The following is a 16,679-nucleotide window of genomic DNA, read 5'->3' on the forward strand; positions in this document are numbered from 1 at the left end:
GTGAGATGAAAAACAATGTAAAAACATCATAATAAAACAGTAACATAGCTGTATGTCTCATATAGTAACATACCCATGTTTTAGTCCTGAAGATTAGTGCAGAAATACTTAAGTAAATGAATGCCTCTGTTAGAAAAAGAACCTAAGCCCAATTCAAGCAGGGTTGAAAGTAGTAAAACTCACAGAGTGGTGGTGAGCAGCTCTGCTCCCAAGGATGTCACACCTGGGAGACGGCTTAAATCCTGGCATCCATATGAACAGCGCAAAGGATACCACAAGACAGACACGGGTGCTACAGACTTGGAGATTTGCTTTTAAGTAACCTTGCAGCTGTGACTTACAGGAAGTGAGGCTGCACCACACTCCTCACCTATTGAATTTCATTGCTTCTAATGATGCCTAAATAGGGTAAACTCATGCCAACTTCATCATTTAACATCAGACGATGGATAAATCCAAAAAATTCTTGGTACACACCTGGAAGCTTCAGATACACTTCTCTCATAATAGGTTTTTTCAGTTTCGTATGGGTCACCCTGAAACGAACGGCCTTATCGCAAACTGAAGCAGTAGCTCTTAGTTGTAACACAGAAGTTAACCTGAAACAACCATTAGAGCCCATCTCTGGCTCCTCTGTGACCACACCATTCCTTATTGAATTATCTCCCAGGAACCACTGAGTACAAATGTCTTTAGGATGGAAATCCGTGATGTCACAGGTTAAAGTTAGAGTTTCTCCATAATCAGCATCACGTGGTTCAATAGCAATATTTGAAACTCTGGGAAAACCTATACATGTGACAAAATAGAGAAATCAACATTAGACAAGGAATCACTGTTAAACGCAAAGAATAGCAGTGTATCTAATATAAAGGGCATCAAAGTAGATAAGAATAATTTTCAATGTTATGTTGTTACATGACAAAGGAGGAGTCTTTGGTCCCCTAAAAATAGATTTATTGTAGCAGGATAAGTTTTCATAGAACAATGCTTATACATGAAGTCAACTCTCAATTGATTTATGCAGATATCATTTATTTCTGTTCCCCTGCTTCTTGTGTACATAGGTTGGCCATGCAGTGAGACACCAGTGCCTGTACTTCTATTTTTGTTTTTTTCTACACTTTAATTCATGACATGTTATTATATACTGATGTGAACTTAGGAGACAGATGATGGAGATGGAGATGGAGAGAGAGAGAGAGAGACCATAAAGTTATCAAATCATCATGGTGAATATAATTCTTAATACATCATGGATATGCTTGTGGAACAGATAGAATAAAATTGTGTAAGGAGAAGCTAAATGTAAAAATAAAAATAATGGATCAAGGGACCGGTACTTTTGTTAAGATGTCTTGGGCACTTATTTCAGTGCAGCATGTCTACAACCAGCCTCCCTGCTTCAATTCTGACACATGTCCAGTGAACCTTGTGAAGGAAGGTTGGTTAACAAATGGAACATTATGAGGCAAGTCGATTGTGCAGACGATGATTGATAGATAGATAGATAGATAGATAGATAGATAGATAGATAGATAGATAGATATAGATAGATGATAGATACAGAGATCCAGATAGATAGAGATGATAGAGACAGAAAGAGATAGTAGATAGTCTTATGACCATATTGAAGAAAATAAAATAAAGGTAAATACAAGGTCTATTTCCAGGATAGAATAGGTAAAAGAAAATACAATAATAAAATACGTATGTGCTAAATACAAAGAATCAGTGTTCAGATAAATGCATCACCTTTACATGATGCCCCAATCTGTTCAATATAACAGATTCTTCGCTGAACTGCCTTGTCTATAAACTTAGCAGTTCTGCTAACAATGTATACAGTAAAACCCAGGAGGAAATAGGACAATCTGCAATACAGGTCCCAGTGGGTTGTTCTTTCAAATAGGAGTTTTAAATATCTAAGCCTAAAAGGAGCATACAGTTGACAATCAAACAAAACACAAGCAATACCTTTGATGGCTGGGGCGCCACATATACATGATCTCTCTTGATGTGGCTAGTAACGGAAGTACCCATATTTGGCCGTGGAACCCAACAACTCAAACCTTGCTCTAGAATAGGCCCCTCTTAGGAATTGCATGGAACTCATTGACAGGTATTTTTCAGCTTGGAAAGTGGTTTTGTTCTTAGCCAGCCAATTTAAAGATCTATTTTTTGCGAATTATCTACAGATAAAGGGAAAATATCTATACAGAATGCAGGTGCTAAGAATCCTCTAGAAGAGCAAAGTGCATATGACATGATATACCCTTCCTTGGCTATTCATAATTAATCATATGATTAGTTAAATGAATATGTATACTGGAAACTTGCATATTCCGTTCTTGTTCTACTCAAGTGTCTTTTCCCTTTCTGGAGAAGTGTTTAATGATCATAATTCTTCATTATATAATAAAGTTATATGCTGCTAATTCTCTCCAGCCTGTTGGTTGATTCACTCAGGATATTTCCCCAACATTTTTCAACATGGGGAGTTTAACAGGGGAGGGTGGAAGCTAGAGCAAGTATGCTCATTCTTGGTATTCCCTCCCTCATCCAGATTCAACACAGATAATCAGTGCCTGCAAGGGACAGAGATTTTTTGCAGAAGCTCAAATATGCAACACTCTGAAAAAAAGAGATGGCAATTCTGATTAGGTTCCAGGATAGCAACATCTGGTGACAAACTTGCCCAGGATAGCAACATCTGTCAGCCTTGTCTGAAAGAAGGGCCAGGCTGGGGAGAAAAAAATCTCGTCAGGTTGGACACACTGTGCAGAAAAAAGGAAGAACTAAGTGCTTAATGGCATTTTTGGACTAGTTTCCCCAACATGGAGCCCTGGTTGCTAGGAGTAAAAAAATGACTTGATAGCACACAATCAATCAGTCCCCAAACAGCTGGAAGGCAACAGGTTGAGGATGAATGAATTAGAGCTTTGATGACAATCACCTTTCAACAGGACTGTATATCCCTTCCTTGAAATTTTGTTGCAATGATTTATTTCAACAGAGAAGTCTACTTCATGGTCTTCTGCACTGGGGATAAAGGTCATTTCACTTGTTCTGGAGTACAGGTTGGACGTTCTGTCCAACTGAGGCTCCTCTGTTTTAAGTGTAACATCGGTGAACTCTTCAAAGCCTTTTCTCCAACAAATGTCACACTGAGGTGGATGGTATTCTGTCAGTGAGCAAGTCAGTGTGATGGGTTTCCCACACTCGGGTACAGGGGGCTCACATTCAAGTTTGTAAACTTTGGGGGCAAGCACTGTAAATAAAATACAACAGCAAACACCAGGGTTAGTACTCAGTACAGAACCTGAGAAGCCAAAACACACGCTTCTCTTTCCACATGACTGTTTAGCTTAGACAACTAAGTGCCAAAGTCATCACAATAAAGTGCCAAATGGATATAAATTATAAGTCTGGTGGGAAAAGAGATAGAAGATGGCCTGAATGATAAAACAGTATCAGATGAAGGCTTCTGTAGACTAATTTGGTGAGGAACTAGATTTCTGTTCTCTGATCCTGCATTCTGGTTTGACCTTAAAGAACGTGGCTTTTCTAATATTGCAGAAAGGCACATTTCTGCACTAAAGAAAAAGAGATCCTGTAATCTGCACATAGATACAACTGAAGCTATTTGCATATATTTGCCCATTTTGCATACCCAACTTGCGCTAGCCATCCAGCAATGGCAAGGATCATATGAAGCTATACCAATTAGCCATCAAAAAGTAGTCTACTCAGCAATATCCCTTTCTGCTTCAGACGATATTTGCATGAAAGAACTGTGAATTTATCTCAGATACTGAAATCAAAACCCTGGCCTGAGAGCATATTCTCAATTTTAAGTTTATATGTCTCCCTCTTCTGTTACCAAGTTGGTCCTTGTGATGGTTCAGGACTCTACTACAGATCTTTATGGCTTTCAGAAACCTAACATCTGCCCAGTCGCATACTAGGGTGCTGAAAGAAGAAAGCAAGCAAGCAAGCAAGCATTTGTGAAATCCTAAATATCAATACACATATTTATTATAACATGAGTTGCAAATGGAGCCTTATTCTGAGATGTATAGAGTATTATTCTGAGAAAGGAAACGTAATGAAATCCACAGCTGTTGGCAATGTGGGAAGAGAAGAATTGAAAGGGGGAACAGCAAAAGAAAAAGTAACAGATAGTGTCTATTATTACAGCATCAGTAAAACTGTAAAAGTGTCAGTTTTTTAAAAAGTGAAATTACATGGGAGGAACAGGAAACATTTTTGCAGGAAGGAGCTGCACATTACTGAAACTACTCTGTGCTTAGAACCTTAAGAGTAAAACATACACTGTACAATTTAGGACAATAAAAATTGTAGTTTTTATGCTCCGCTTACCCAGAGTGTTCATCTGCCAGGCAGATTCTTTGCACTCTTTTGAGCCTTCAAGCTTAGCTCTGCAGACAAACCTCTTTCCAGAATCTGCCACTTGGGGGCAATATTGAATCTTGCTGATGCAGAAGAAAAGCCCATCAGGACCTTTTGTGGGTGGGCATGTAAAGGGACCATCAAGAATTCCATCATTTTTATACCAACAGACTTCAAGTGTTTCCGGAAAATAAGAATGAATTTTGCAGCTAAGAGTGAGAGGCTCATCTGGTCTTGGCACATTTGTGGAACACTGAACTTCATGAAGCAGCGGTAAGGCTAGGGAGAAAACCAGGATGGCTTCAATACTGGAAGACAAGCAGCAAAAATGTGATGTGCACAGACATGCCCAGATAACCAGGGAGAGCCTTCAAAGCCACTGCATGGGCCTTCCAAAGCCTTGATGACATCTCCTACCGTTTTTCCCTGCCCAATATTCAGTAGCTATTTCTTTAAACAAAGCAAGGAAGGACCAACCCAAGCCCACTTGCCAAAAAAACCCCTGGACACATCACCCCTGGCCACCAAATTGTTTCTTTATAGTGCAGAATAGAAGAAGGTCCTTAGACTTAGTAGACTTAGTGTCCTACTTTCCATTTGGGTTCTGCTGCCATTATATACATAAAAGGGTTAAAACTAGAAGACCCAAAGGGCCCTCCTTTGGGACTATCCATGCTAAATATCCACAGTGTGTTTCCAATAGCTCTGGAAAATTCTGTTCTTTTTTTACATATATAGATAGATATAAATAATGTAAATTTTTGCCTGTTGTTTGTGTTTCTCTTCTTATTTTTGCCTGCCTTTTATTCTGTTTTGCCAGTTAACTATTTTCAGTGTTTGCTGATGTTTCAAAATAAACTCCAAACTGTACTTTTTGATAGCTGAAACAAGTGGCATATGTGCTTGCTCTGATCTGAATTCAGGGCTTGACTGGGAGTATACTGTGTGCAAACTAAACTGGAAATTACCCACAGTAATTTTCCAACAATCTTGAACTGCTCAGAGGAATGGTGGAAATGTATCTGTCTAGATCTAGATCTCTATCAGTATCTAGATCTAGATAGATATGAGTGTATTATCCATCATAAAAATAAAACTGCTTAGCAAAATCCTGTGAATAACAATACAAACATTTAAAGTCATCTAAAATTATACTTGTAAAAACCAAAATCGGTCACAAATAATACATGAAGGAAAATCCTACAGATGAAAACAAGAAGAAACAGCTCCATGTCTGCCACCAAAAATGCTTTCCAATGAAGTCAAATTTTAGCCAGGGAAGTCAGCAGATAATGGGTTCACCTGCACCTCAGCTGGTAAAATGATAAACAGCATGGACAAAATTTTCACATCAATAAAGATTGTGACATGGAACAGCATCTTCTTTACAAATCTGAAAGATACATGAGGCATATAAGGGAGGGAAGTAAAGATGCCATTTCCTTGGCAGCCTTTGCTTAAGTGGCTTGGCATTGCTTTCTTCTGGAATATTTTTCAACTTCTTAGTCCAGCCAACAGCTCTGGAATTTCAAAGTGGTCCTGAGTCCAAGGACTAACCAAGACCCACCTTGCTTTTCTTTGAGATGCAAGACACTGTGAAGAACTTGAAGAGTGGTCATGGGTCTCACAAGCAGCACGTAGTCATAGAAACTGAGTTACAAGAGATGTTCTTTCCAGGCCATCCATGCCAAGAGATAAACAGCATCCTGTCACAATTCATGTTCAGCCCATGCATAGTAGTCCAAGGTATCTGCTGGGACCATGGCTGGACTGAAATTAGCTAAGTTTCAGCATCATTTAATACCCTGCCATAATCAATACTTACCTATCACTTTAAATGGTTTTGTTTTGGTACACAACCCATGCTGAAAGCCCTTATGTTTAACTTCTAATAAAAGGTCAAACTTCTCCAGCTTCTGTATATCTGGATTTATGCAGATTTTGCAGTGAAAGTCAAAATAGCCTTTTGGTTTTGATTTCAACTCTGGATAAAATCTAAGCATGTCCTCCAAGTTCCCAAGCAGAGGAAAATTTTCACCACCTTCCTCAGGCTCATCAAATGACCTTGTATGCCAAGAAGCTATTTTCTGTTTTGTACCCTCGGGTTGGGTTACTAAGAACAGAACTATATGCAAAGGCTTGGGTCGAAAGTGTGAAATCAAGCACTGCAACTGTGTTTCTTCCAAATGCTTCAATTCTTCATTTCCAACCATTTCCAAGGATGGTGGACCTATAAAAAACAATGGGAAGTGAAAACCTTGCTGCTTAAAAATGTTGCAGCAACATTTTAGGATCATTCCTTCCACATTTTACAATGCATTATTCTACTTTTTAAAAACAGTTCTATGTATTTCTACTTAGCACACTTCACTGCTCCATTATTGTGCATTTCTTGAATTGGCAGAAAAGTATGCAAGCATACTCTGCCCTGCTCCAACAGCCAAACCCCATTCGGCCTCAGGAATGAGGCAGAAGACTGGTGCTGCCCTTACAGATTTAAGGGGAGACAAGTTAAGAAAAGTGACTGTTGGGTTTCCCTGGCTTTATTTTCACTCCCACCAATCATCAACTGTCAATAGGAAAGGCATCCACCAATCACTGTTTAACATGGGGTGGAGTGGGCTGGGGAGGAGGTGAGCTCAAACAGATGGCCAGACCAGCAGGTTTAGTCATCTGCCAAAACGTGCTCTGACTTTGCACAAGGGTTCTGCATTCTAGAAGAGCCCCTTATCAGCTGATAGTTGGGTTTCCTTCGGACAACAGTTTAATGCTGTTCTGGAAATTGATGTCTAAAAGACTATACAGGTAGTCCTCATTTAGTGACTGCCTCATTTAGCAACCATTCGCAGTTGCAATGATGATGAAAAAGTAACTTTGCAACTTTCCTCACATTTATGACCTTCGCAGGTCTGTAAAGCAAAGGAAAACTGAACTAAGATCATAATCGCAGACATGGTTTCATTTAGTGACTGCTTTGCTTAACAGCTGAGTTGCCAGTCACAATTGTGGTTGCTAAACGAGGACTACCTGTAATTTGGCAGGTGCAAAGAATGCATATATTTAATTCCCTTTCCATTTTGCCCCATTGCTTTTTGCCTCTGCCTGGCTGTTCTTTGGGAGTTTTCGAATATTGATACTTTAAAACTAACTTTCACAAATATAAATTTAGGCTGCAATCTTTTAAGTAGACAAAAGATGGTACTGATAATACATATTTAGAATGACTTACATTTCTTTAAAAAAGTATTGTATACATAGTACCCAATTACAAGTACAAGAAGAAAAGTCAAATGGAGACCTGAAACCATTCTATATATAGATGCAGTAATCAAGTTAAGTTCTGTGGAAAGATAAAAAGAAAATAAGAAAGACATTATGCTGTTTCTGATACACTGCAAAATGTTGCTTATTGCTCTTGATGCTTTTAATAGGTAAGCATTTTATATCTGATTACATCACATACTGTATGATAAGAAACAAACAATGCTGATATAGGCTATTTTATCATATACTATTGGAAGCAAAACACTAAGCTATGAGAAGAAATTACTGCACCATTTTATTGCCCATTGGTACTCTTTGCAGAATATTTTGTTTTGCAGAACGTTTTATCAACCTGAACAGTTTGATGTCATGTAGAAATATTGCCATACTAGCTGGGAATTCTGGGACTTGTAACCCCAATACACTTGACTCTACCTTTCCATTTATCTCTTATTAGTTCTCTCACTTTTTCATAAACATTTTCTTTTGAGATCAAACTTTGTCAACTTTTTCATAATTCTTTTTTGCTGGCATATGATTCTGTCTCAGACTGTAAAATTATAGATAAAGGTTGTACATCACCGAGTAAGTACATTACCTTGCTAAGAAGTCAGAGAGAACATTTATTTCATCTAATACTTTAAGCAGTATTGAAGCAGAATCATGGGAGTCATGGAGTTGGAAAGGGCCATTCAAGCCACCAAGTCCAAGTCCTGTTCAGTGAAGGAATCCAAAATAAAGCATCCCAAACACACAGCTGCCTAACACTGCTTTGAACACACTCAATGAAGAGGAGCTCACTCTGTCCTTATGTAATTGGTTCCACTGTTCAGCGGCTCTTACCGTTAGAAAATACATTCAATCAGAATCAGGCTTCTGGAACTCAAATCCACTATTGCATGTCCTGCACTATGCAGTGAGAGAAATTGGGTCTTAATCTTCTAACTGGCAAAGTTTGGGGCATCTGAAGAGTGCTATCACATCCTTCCTCAGTTGTCTTTCCTCAAATGTAAGCTCCTTTAATCTCTTTTCATGGGACTTAATTTCTAATCCTGATCATCTTCATTGCCTTTCCCTACATGCAGAACCGGACACAGTACTTAAAAGGGAGTCTGAACAAATCAGAATAGAGAGGAATGATTATTTCCTTTAATTTGGAAAGCTGACACAGCTTAAAATTGCATTTGTCTTCTTTTCAGCTACATTTCCCTGCTGACTCATATTCAACTGACTCTAGTCAACTATTATTCCAAGATCTTTTTTGCAATTACTAATACTAAGCATGGTATCCACCATCCTATACCTGTGGGTTTAATTTTTGTTTTATGTGAAAAATTCTGCATTTTGTTTCTGTAAATTTCTTTCTATGGCTTTCAACCTACTTCTCCAACTTTGAAAACTACACTCTGTCTGTCTGTCTGTCTATCATCTATCTATTTAATACATCTGTAGAACCACCCATCTTAAAACTAAACTCTGGAAGGCTTACAACCCAACAATAAAAACAACATATACAGCTAAAACAAAACAATAAAACCAAAAACATGTAAAACAGAAAAATCTGGTGCTGCAACCACACATTCCTGATGCAACCCCTCACAATCTCATCCTGCTCTGACCTCACCCTATCCCAGCACTTGGGGGAAGAGCCAGGCCTTGAGTGCTCTCCCAAAGGTTAAAAGGGCGGGGGCCTGTCAGATCTCCAGGGGGCAGGGGAAGGTGTTCCATAGGGCAGGGCTGCAACAGAAAATTTAATTATTATGACATCCAGCTCACACGTAACTAGTTTGCTAATCACCATTTTGTGTGGAATATTATCAACTGCCTCACTAAAGTTGAGGTATTTCATGTCTGCAGCATTCCCACAATCTATCAGGAAGTTGGCTAATAGCTAGATTGATACAATTAGTTCAGCAAAATTGATGCCAATTTCTGGTAATTATTAACACTAGCTAGAGTTTTCGTAAGTCTTTACCATGATAAATGTCAAATAACAAATATTATACTGATTGACAACATCTTGGACTAACTAAAAGAAAAATGTAGAGCAACCGTCTTTCAACATGACCTCTTCTGGGATGAATAATTTCTAATAAAACATATTATAATTCTCATGATGAGCTTCTTTGTGGAATAACTTTATAGCACAAGAGAAAAGAACAAACATATCTAACTCATTAATATCTATATCAGGCTGCAGATGAACACCTTATGACACTTTGACAGAACTAACCAGCAGCAAAAGTTTGGTATAGAATTATATCTGGAAAAGGAGAAAATTCACAGAAAGAATACCTGTTACTGTCAAAGTTACATTGTAGACTGGATGTCTGGCAAATGACTTATGCTCCACAATACAACTATAGAGGTTTCCTTGATCTTGTGAAGATGGTTGAAGCCTGAGTTTACTGGTGATGTTGAAAGTGCCATCACCATTTCTCACAGAAGTTCCTGTGCAAATATCTTCTGCAGATACACTTTTATCCAATGTGTGCTTAGAATGCTTTTGCCAGAGAATGACAATTGAATCAGGGTAGAATTTATTCACTGTACATGACAATGTCTTTTCCTTGTCTCTTTCTATTTGAAGTTCCTTGGGAGACAGTTCAACAGTTGGTTGAGCTATATTGCAGTGGAATAAAAACAGAATTAGTTATTGATTTTTCTACATTTCTTGTATTTTTATTTTGCCTTTCAGCCCCCTCAACAGCAACTGCACTTAACATCCAATTCAAATAATAGCTAAAATGAAATGACATTACATTAGCCTTTGTCAACCTTTTGACCCTGAAGGAACCCTTGAAATATTTTTCAGACCTCAGGGAACCCCTGAACATTCAGGCTCAAATATAGGCCAGAAGTTACCAAATTATTATATTCATTTCATGGGTAGGCCTGTATATATGCATTAACAGTGTTCTCAAACTAAAAATAAAGAATGAAACTTTCTTCTTTAATGTGAAGTAGCCTGAATTTGAAATAATTTTTAAATAAATTGTGATCTCCCAGGGAACCCCTGGTGACCTCTTGTGGAACTCTGGTTGAGAAACCCTGCATTACATGTTTTCCAAAGACCACGATCTAGGAAAGGAAAGGAAAGGAAAGGAAAGGAAAGGAAAGGAAAGGAAAGGAAAGGAAAGGAAAGGAAAGGAAAGGAAAGGAAAGGAAAGGAAAGGAAAGGAAAGGGCAATGTATGAATCAGTGTAGGTATGTGGTGGAAACAAAGTTGTTTTGGAAGGATAGAAAAATAATGTGAATGGTATAGATACAAACTAGTTTTAGCCATATTTCCTTGTTTTTATTTTCATGCCTTTACAGTAATTTCTTTTGCTTATTATTTCTTTTTCTTTTCTGTACTTTTCACAGTGTCACTTATTTCAAAAGGGAACAGCACAATAAGTACACATGTAGGAATTTTGGGGAAAGACTGTCTAAAGAGAAGGGGATATTTTTAAAAAGAAGCAGGTAGCTGGAAAAGCATTGTAGTGAGTGTCAAAGATGGCTTTGAAGGATAGAGATCTGTTACCAAGATCTGTTACCAAGGCAACCATCAGATAAATGAGGCTTGAGCCCAGGCCAAGAAACTGGTTTATGAAAACGCCTCAGACAGCCCCCTCCCCCTTAATTCACATGAAAATTAAAGAGGGAGGAAGGGAAGCACACTCACACTTGCGAGATTCTGGTACTGTAGCTGTTCTAATAAAAGTAGCTTTAGGTCCCACAGTGTCTGTTTCTTAATCTGGTCTACCTTACATGGCCAACAAGCAATCACAGAAGAGCAGCAAGAATGAGGCAGTTCTGACTACAGGACTCTGTTCATCATCTCTAGGCTCCTCCCTGTACCCCATTCTGTCCTAATCCAAGTTTAATTTAAAAATTAAAAAATCAGAATCACAAGCAACATTTTTATTTAGGATTTCTCTAACTCTCCTTTCTTTCACACACAACAAATGCTGATTTCCAGATTCCTCTGGGTTTTGCTCAGGAGGCGTTGGTCCCTAGTGTTATGCTATTGCAGCCTGTTATGTCATTTCACTGTTACACCATTCAAACCCCACCAAATAGTTTTAATTTTTGTGCCATCCTTCATCCACCACTATATCTAACTCTTTAGGGAGATAACAGCAGAATGTTGGCAGACAAGGCCAACCAAGGCCCAGTGAAGATGGAAGAGAATGTATCTGTATCACCTTGAAACAGTGAATAAATATCTCTCCGACCTACCTGCTGATCACCCAGCCTTGTCTCCAATGTAGCAGGTAGCAAAGCCTCATCAGTTTTATATCCCTTAGACCTTTCAGCTTAAGGAGATATTTTTTTAAAAAACACCAGTAAGGCTAAGGACAGCCTGTCTCATTCATGGGCTGAAGGAAATATCATGGGGGTACGACCAAGAAAATTAGTATTTGTTTGTTTGTTTAATTCATCGTAGACACTGCCTGACTGCAACTAACTATGTGCCCTAATAATAGCAAGTGTTATCAGGACACCTTTATATTGTTGTTAAATGAAATAGGAAAAGTGAACAAGAATGAAGACAGCATGGCTGGCCAGAGACCTGAATAGAAGCAGCCCGCACTGCAACATTTTGTTGCAAGTTTCACTCATTGTGTAAGAGCCTGAGCAGACTCAATTTTCAGTGAGACAATTGTATGCTCTCATTGTACGCAAGAGTCCCCTTTTAAGGAGAGAAGCCACTTTAGATTTTGTGTGTGCGTGTGCGTGTTCCTTCAAGTCAGTGTTGACTCCTGGAGACTGCCTGGACAAGTCCCTGCAGTTTTCTTGGCAAGATTTCAGAAGTGGTTTGCCCTTGCCTCCTTCTTCCCAGGGCTGAGAGAAAGGGACTGGCCCAAGGTCTCCCAACTGGCTTTGTGCCTAAGGCAGGACTAGAACTCACAGTCTCCCTGGTTCCTTAACCACTACATCACACTGGCACTTTAGATTAGGCAATATAAAATGAAGAAATTGTGCAGGACATTCTTCTTTTCCTATCTCCCTTTTTCCAAATCATTCCTACAAGGCTCTAAATGGGGGTCTTCTTTGTGAGAGGAAGAAGTTTGGAATGCAATCATGTGCAATTGGCATTCAGGTAAATCTTAACGCAGTAAGAATTCCAAAGTAACAAGCTCGCTCTCTACAAAGGCATATCACAAATGTCACTTACCAACTAGATATAAAGTGGTGGCTCCTTCAGCTTTATCAGGAGTAACAATCACAACACAAATATATATACCCTCTTCATTAATCTGTATTTGTGGAAGGAAAAGGGCAGCATTGCCTTTTTTTAGTTGAATTGCTTCCAGTCTTGAACCTCTTCTATTTGAATGATGCTCTCCAGCAACAAATGAATAAAGTGTTTCTTTTTTACCCCCTTCAGATGTGTTCAAATACCAGATGACAGCTGTTTTTTCGATATTGAGTTCCGGAGCAGGGTAACCAGAGATTTTACATGGAAGTGTCACATTTGTACCCAAGATTGCTGTCTTCCGAAGTGACATGCTTACTTCCAAGGCTTCTTCACAAAAAAGAAAAAAAAATGGACTGTAGATTATTATGATTAAGTGTATCTCCTTCTTCCCCCTCTTCCCATTTCTAATGGAGTTGTATTGGGAAACAGCAGGGGTTCAGTGGGAAGAGATGGAGAATAGAGCTGATAAAGACTACATGAAATGGCTACTTCTGGAGTGAGCCATAACTTGGAGTTGCACAGCCTAGGCAAAATTTGTGTAAGTCCAGATGACACAATAATCTGTGGACTACATAATTACAAGCAAATTCAGTATTGCTATGATGGATAATTGTTTTGTTCTTCCTTGGTTAATAACAGTTGAGACTCTCTCTCTCTTTCCCAGCATAACAGGTACAACTGTGGTCCAGCTAGAATACTTCAATTAAGAGTCTTAATTGGCAGCAATGCAGTATGACAATAAAGAGACACAGAAAACTCTAATCTGGGGCACCCCAGATCTGGCTTAATAGAATGTGTGAACCCAACCCCTGTGGAGATGTCAGGGGGCAAGATGGACCAACCTACTAAATTCAAACCAATAATCAGCAGTTGGTAACATTTCATCTGCCACCTGTAAATCTCTTTATAATACACATTTGACGAACCCTCCCCAAGGAATGAAGTGTCCCTTGTTAAAGGTACACCTGTAAATTAATTTCACTCTGATGAATGAGTAGCAAATGTGGTTTTGCCAAAACTAAAGAAAGATCAAGGTAATATCTGTACTCTGAGGCTGGGTTTGATTACATGATGTATGAACATAACCACAGAGGTTGAAATGCATGGTTTATGGTTAGGGGTTATGGGCAGAGCAGGCTATTGTAGCTTCAAGCAAGGAGTTAATATAAGTAACAGCTCAATAGCATCAAGCTATTACTCTGAGTTGAGTGCTTTTCAGATTAACACGCAGGGCTTCCGTCTCTTTCTCCGAGGTCCACAGCACCACCTGGTGGCCGGAGAATTTCCAGTTGTCACTTTAAGACTGGAATGTCCCCATAGGTATCACGTGTAGAGGAAAGGCTAGGGTTTTAAATGAATTAATAGAGCCGTTTCCCCTCGACCGGGCTTCAGGGCTCGTTTCTGTGAGGAACGAGTTACGGAGTTTACTTTTGCTGTGGGCGAGGAATGCATTTTCCAAAATGCGTTGGCGCTTTTCAGAGCGTTCTTTGGAGGAGCGAGTGCAGGCGCGCTTTCGCCTCCAGAGACCCGACCTTTGACCTAAAGCTGCGTCCGCCTGCCTGTCGCGCACTGCCCCGTTCCTCCTCAAAGAGCGGACATTCCTTCCCCGCCCGCCAAGCCTCAAAATTTGCCACACCCGACAACTTCTACGGCATTTGCAGCAGCGAGGACGGAGCAGAGCTACTTCCGCGCTCCTCGCCCTGTTACCTGCGCCCCCGCCGCCTTGGATATACAGTGGGCGCGCAGTTGCTCCAAGGGCTTTGCGGTTCTCTTTTGCTTCGTTACCTGTCGGCCGAGGAACATCACTGAGACATGCCAGGAGGCTAAAGAAAAGATAAAGTCGTCTTCGAATGGAGCTTGACTCCTGGCCGTTTAAATGGACATATCCATGCAGTTTTCTTAGCTGGAGCCCAAAGTGAGTTGCCATTGCCCTCTGTGCTTTTGATTTCTCAGTTTGGCCCACAGTTTTCCAGATGGTCGCGCTCTAAATAGTAACCAGAACCGACGTTGCACACCTCTCTAGATCCGTTTCCTGAACGACCGATTCCCTCCTTTTCCCCCCGCGAAACAGGCCAATGATCTTTCTCTCCTAAACTGTTTCATTTTCACTTCTGGTCTTCCTGTTTTTTCAGTTCCTGAAAAGCCAGGTAAGAAAATAGCTTGCATCAGTTACCTGCGACCGTTTAAAAGTCTTGAGGTAGGATACTAAGGTACCTGCGTAGTGAAGGAGCATACATGTCTGCAGGTTGAGTCATGGCAACTGGATTTCTTTCTTTTTGGCTGAAACGTTTTGCTGCTTGTCCAAGCAGCTTCTTCAGCCTGGGCCCAGACTGAAGAAGCTTCTTGGACAAGCAGCAAAACGTTTCAACCAAGAAGACAAATCCAGTTGCCATGGCTCACCTACAGACAATTCCACCTGGATGACTGAGAATCTTCATCGACAGAAAGGAGCATACATGGTTGCAGCCAGTCAAGGAAGTTTGTTTTAATTCTCCTTTAAGTCGAAGACTGCTAACAGAGATTCCTACCAAATTCAGAAATCTTGCATTTAATTAGGTTAGAACACCAGTTAATATCCTGGGTCAAATTAGCTTTCTTTAAAAAAAAAAAAAAGGCAGAGGCTACTACCTTTAAATTCGTAAACAACCTTCAAAGTTCAAAATCTACCCCCTCTTGCCAATTCCTACTAAACTGCCTGAATTTTATGAATTTAGATAGTGTAATGGGCAGCAATGTTCCTCATTGGTAATTGCCCCCTTGTAGAACAGCCTCTCTTAGAAGCCTGGTTGACACATTCTACCTTGACATCATTTTGGAAGACAGTCAAATGAAACTTTTCCATAGGGCCTTTGAGGCAGGGCCTGGCACCTGTGTGTTATTGATCGGAGTTTTATTGGATCATTTTATCTCTGTAGTCCTGCCACATTTTGTTTTTATTTGCTTGTAATCCAACATGCATTGTCCTGATTTGGCAGCATATAATACCCAAATTACTGTTTTCGTGGGCCTTTGTTGCATTTCTTTGCATCTGCTGAGGCCAAGGAATTCTGATGAATGACTAGTGAGATTGTCTCTTTTTGTGATCATTGTGCAGGTCAGCAAGGGATGCCAGGGATTATTGGTAGTAACAAAGGGCAAACCAAAGTGCATTTTTAAATTGGGCCTTTTCTTACAGGAGTACATGCAAGTTCCTCACCTCCTACATAGAGTATGTGAGGAAGAATAGTATGATAATCTTCATTTCTGATCTAAATGGGTTTCCATTATGAACCTATTCTTTACCCATAAACTGCAGACAGAGTAACAGCTGGAACAGAATGGAATAGGCCAGGATAGGCCTTCTTAAAATAAAATTAATGCCAGAAATACTGGGGAGTGTTAAAGACCCATGACAGCAGTATTTAATAATTTTCAATATTCTAACAGTATAAACTTTTAATATGCAGAATGATACCAAACAGGGAAGAATTGTCCAGAATGTCAATCTGCTAGCTAGCTAAACAGATTTACATGCAGGAATAAAAGACATTCATGTAATAAATGGAGAGTCTTATTCTGTTACCTCTTTCTGTCAAAAGTTGATATTGCTAACTTGCTAGCCCACCAACTATAACAATGATGACTTGATGTAACAAGACTAAAACATTTCTATGGAAAAGCTATGTTCTGCTACCTGCTCTGGACAGTAGTTAGTATTTCAGAAAAACTCTCTGGAACAGTAGTTTTTACGTGAATCAATCCAAGCAAATTGACTATTACACAGAATAAGAGGGTCTTGATGCCATAAGATCCCAAACTCCCCAACAGACATCCT

At 39.6% G+C, this 16,679-nt stretch overlaps 1 protein-coding gene across 2 annotated transcripts in view; it reads right to left on the reverse strand.

Moving 5' to 3' along the window:
• Positions 1 to 14,920, reverse strand: part of NCR3LG1 (natural killer cell cytotoxicity receptor 3 ligand 1) — a 30,593-nt gene extending 15,673 nt beyond the window's left edge. For both annotated transcript variants that reach the window (XM_063289400.1, XM_063289401.1), the window contains exons 1-8: positions 14,651 to 14,920; positions 12,842 to 13,192; positions 9,973 to 10,299; positions 7,643 to 7,753; positions 6,239 to 6,643; positions 4,384 to 4,692; positions 2,957 to 3,271; positions 478 to 789 (exon numbers count right to left, since the gene is read on the reverse strand). In XM_063289400.1, coding sequence (XP_063145470.1) covers positions 478 to 789; positions 2,957 to 3,271; positions 4,384 to 4,692; positions 6,239 to 6,643; positions 7,643 to 7,753; positions 9,973 to 10,299; positions 12,842 to 13,192; positions 14,651 to 14,792 — 2,272 coding nt within the window. In that variant the 5' untranslated portion in view covers positions 14,793 to 14,920. The remainder of the gene's footprint in view (positions 1 to 477; positions 790 to 2,956; positions 3,272 to 4,383; positions 4,693 to 6,238; positions 6,644 to 7,642; positions 7,754 to 9,972; positions 10,300 to 12,841; positions 13,193 to 14,650) is intronic.
• Between the last annotated feature and the right edge of the window lie 1,759 nt (positions 14,921 to 16,679).

The sequence above is a fragment of the Candoia aspera genome, chromosome 1 (genome assembly GCF_035149785.1).
Source record: "Candoia aspera isolate rCanAsp1 chromosome 1, rCanAsp1.hap2, whole genome shotgun sequence".
In the NCBI taxonomy this organism is placed as follows: Eukaryota; Metazoa; Chordata; class Lepidosauria; order Squamata; family Boidae; genus Candoia; species Candoia aspera.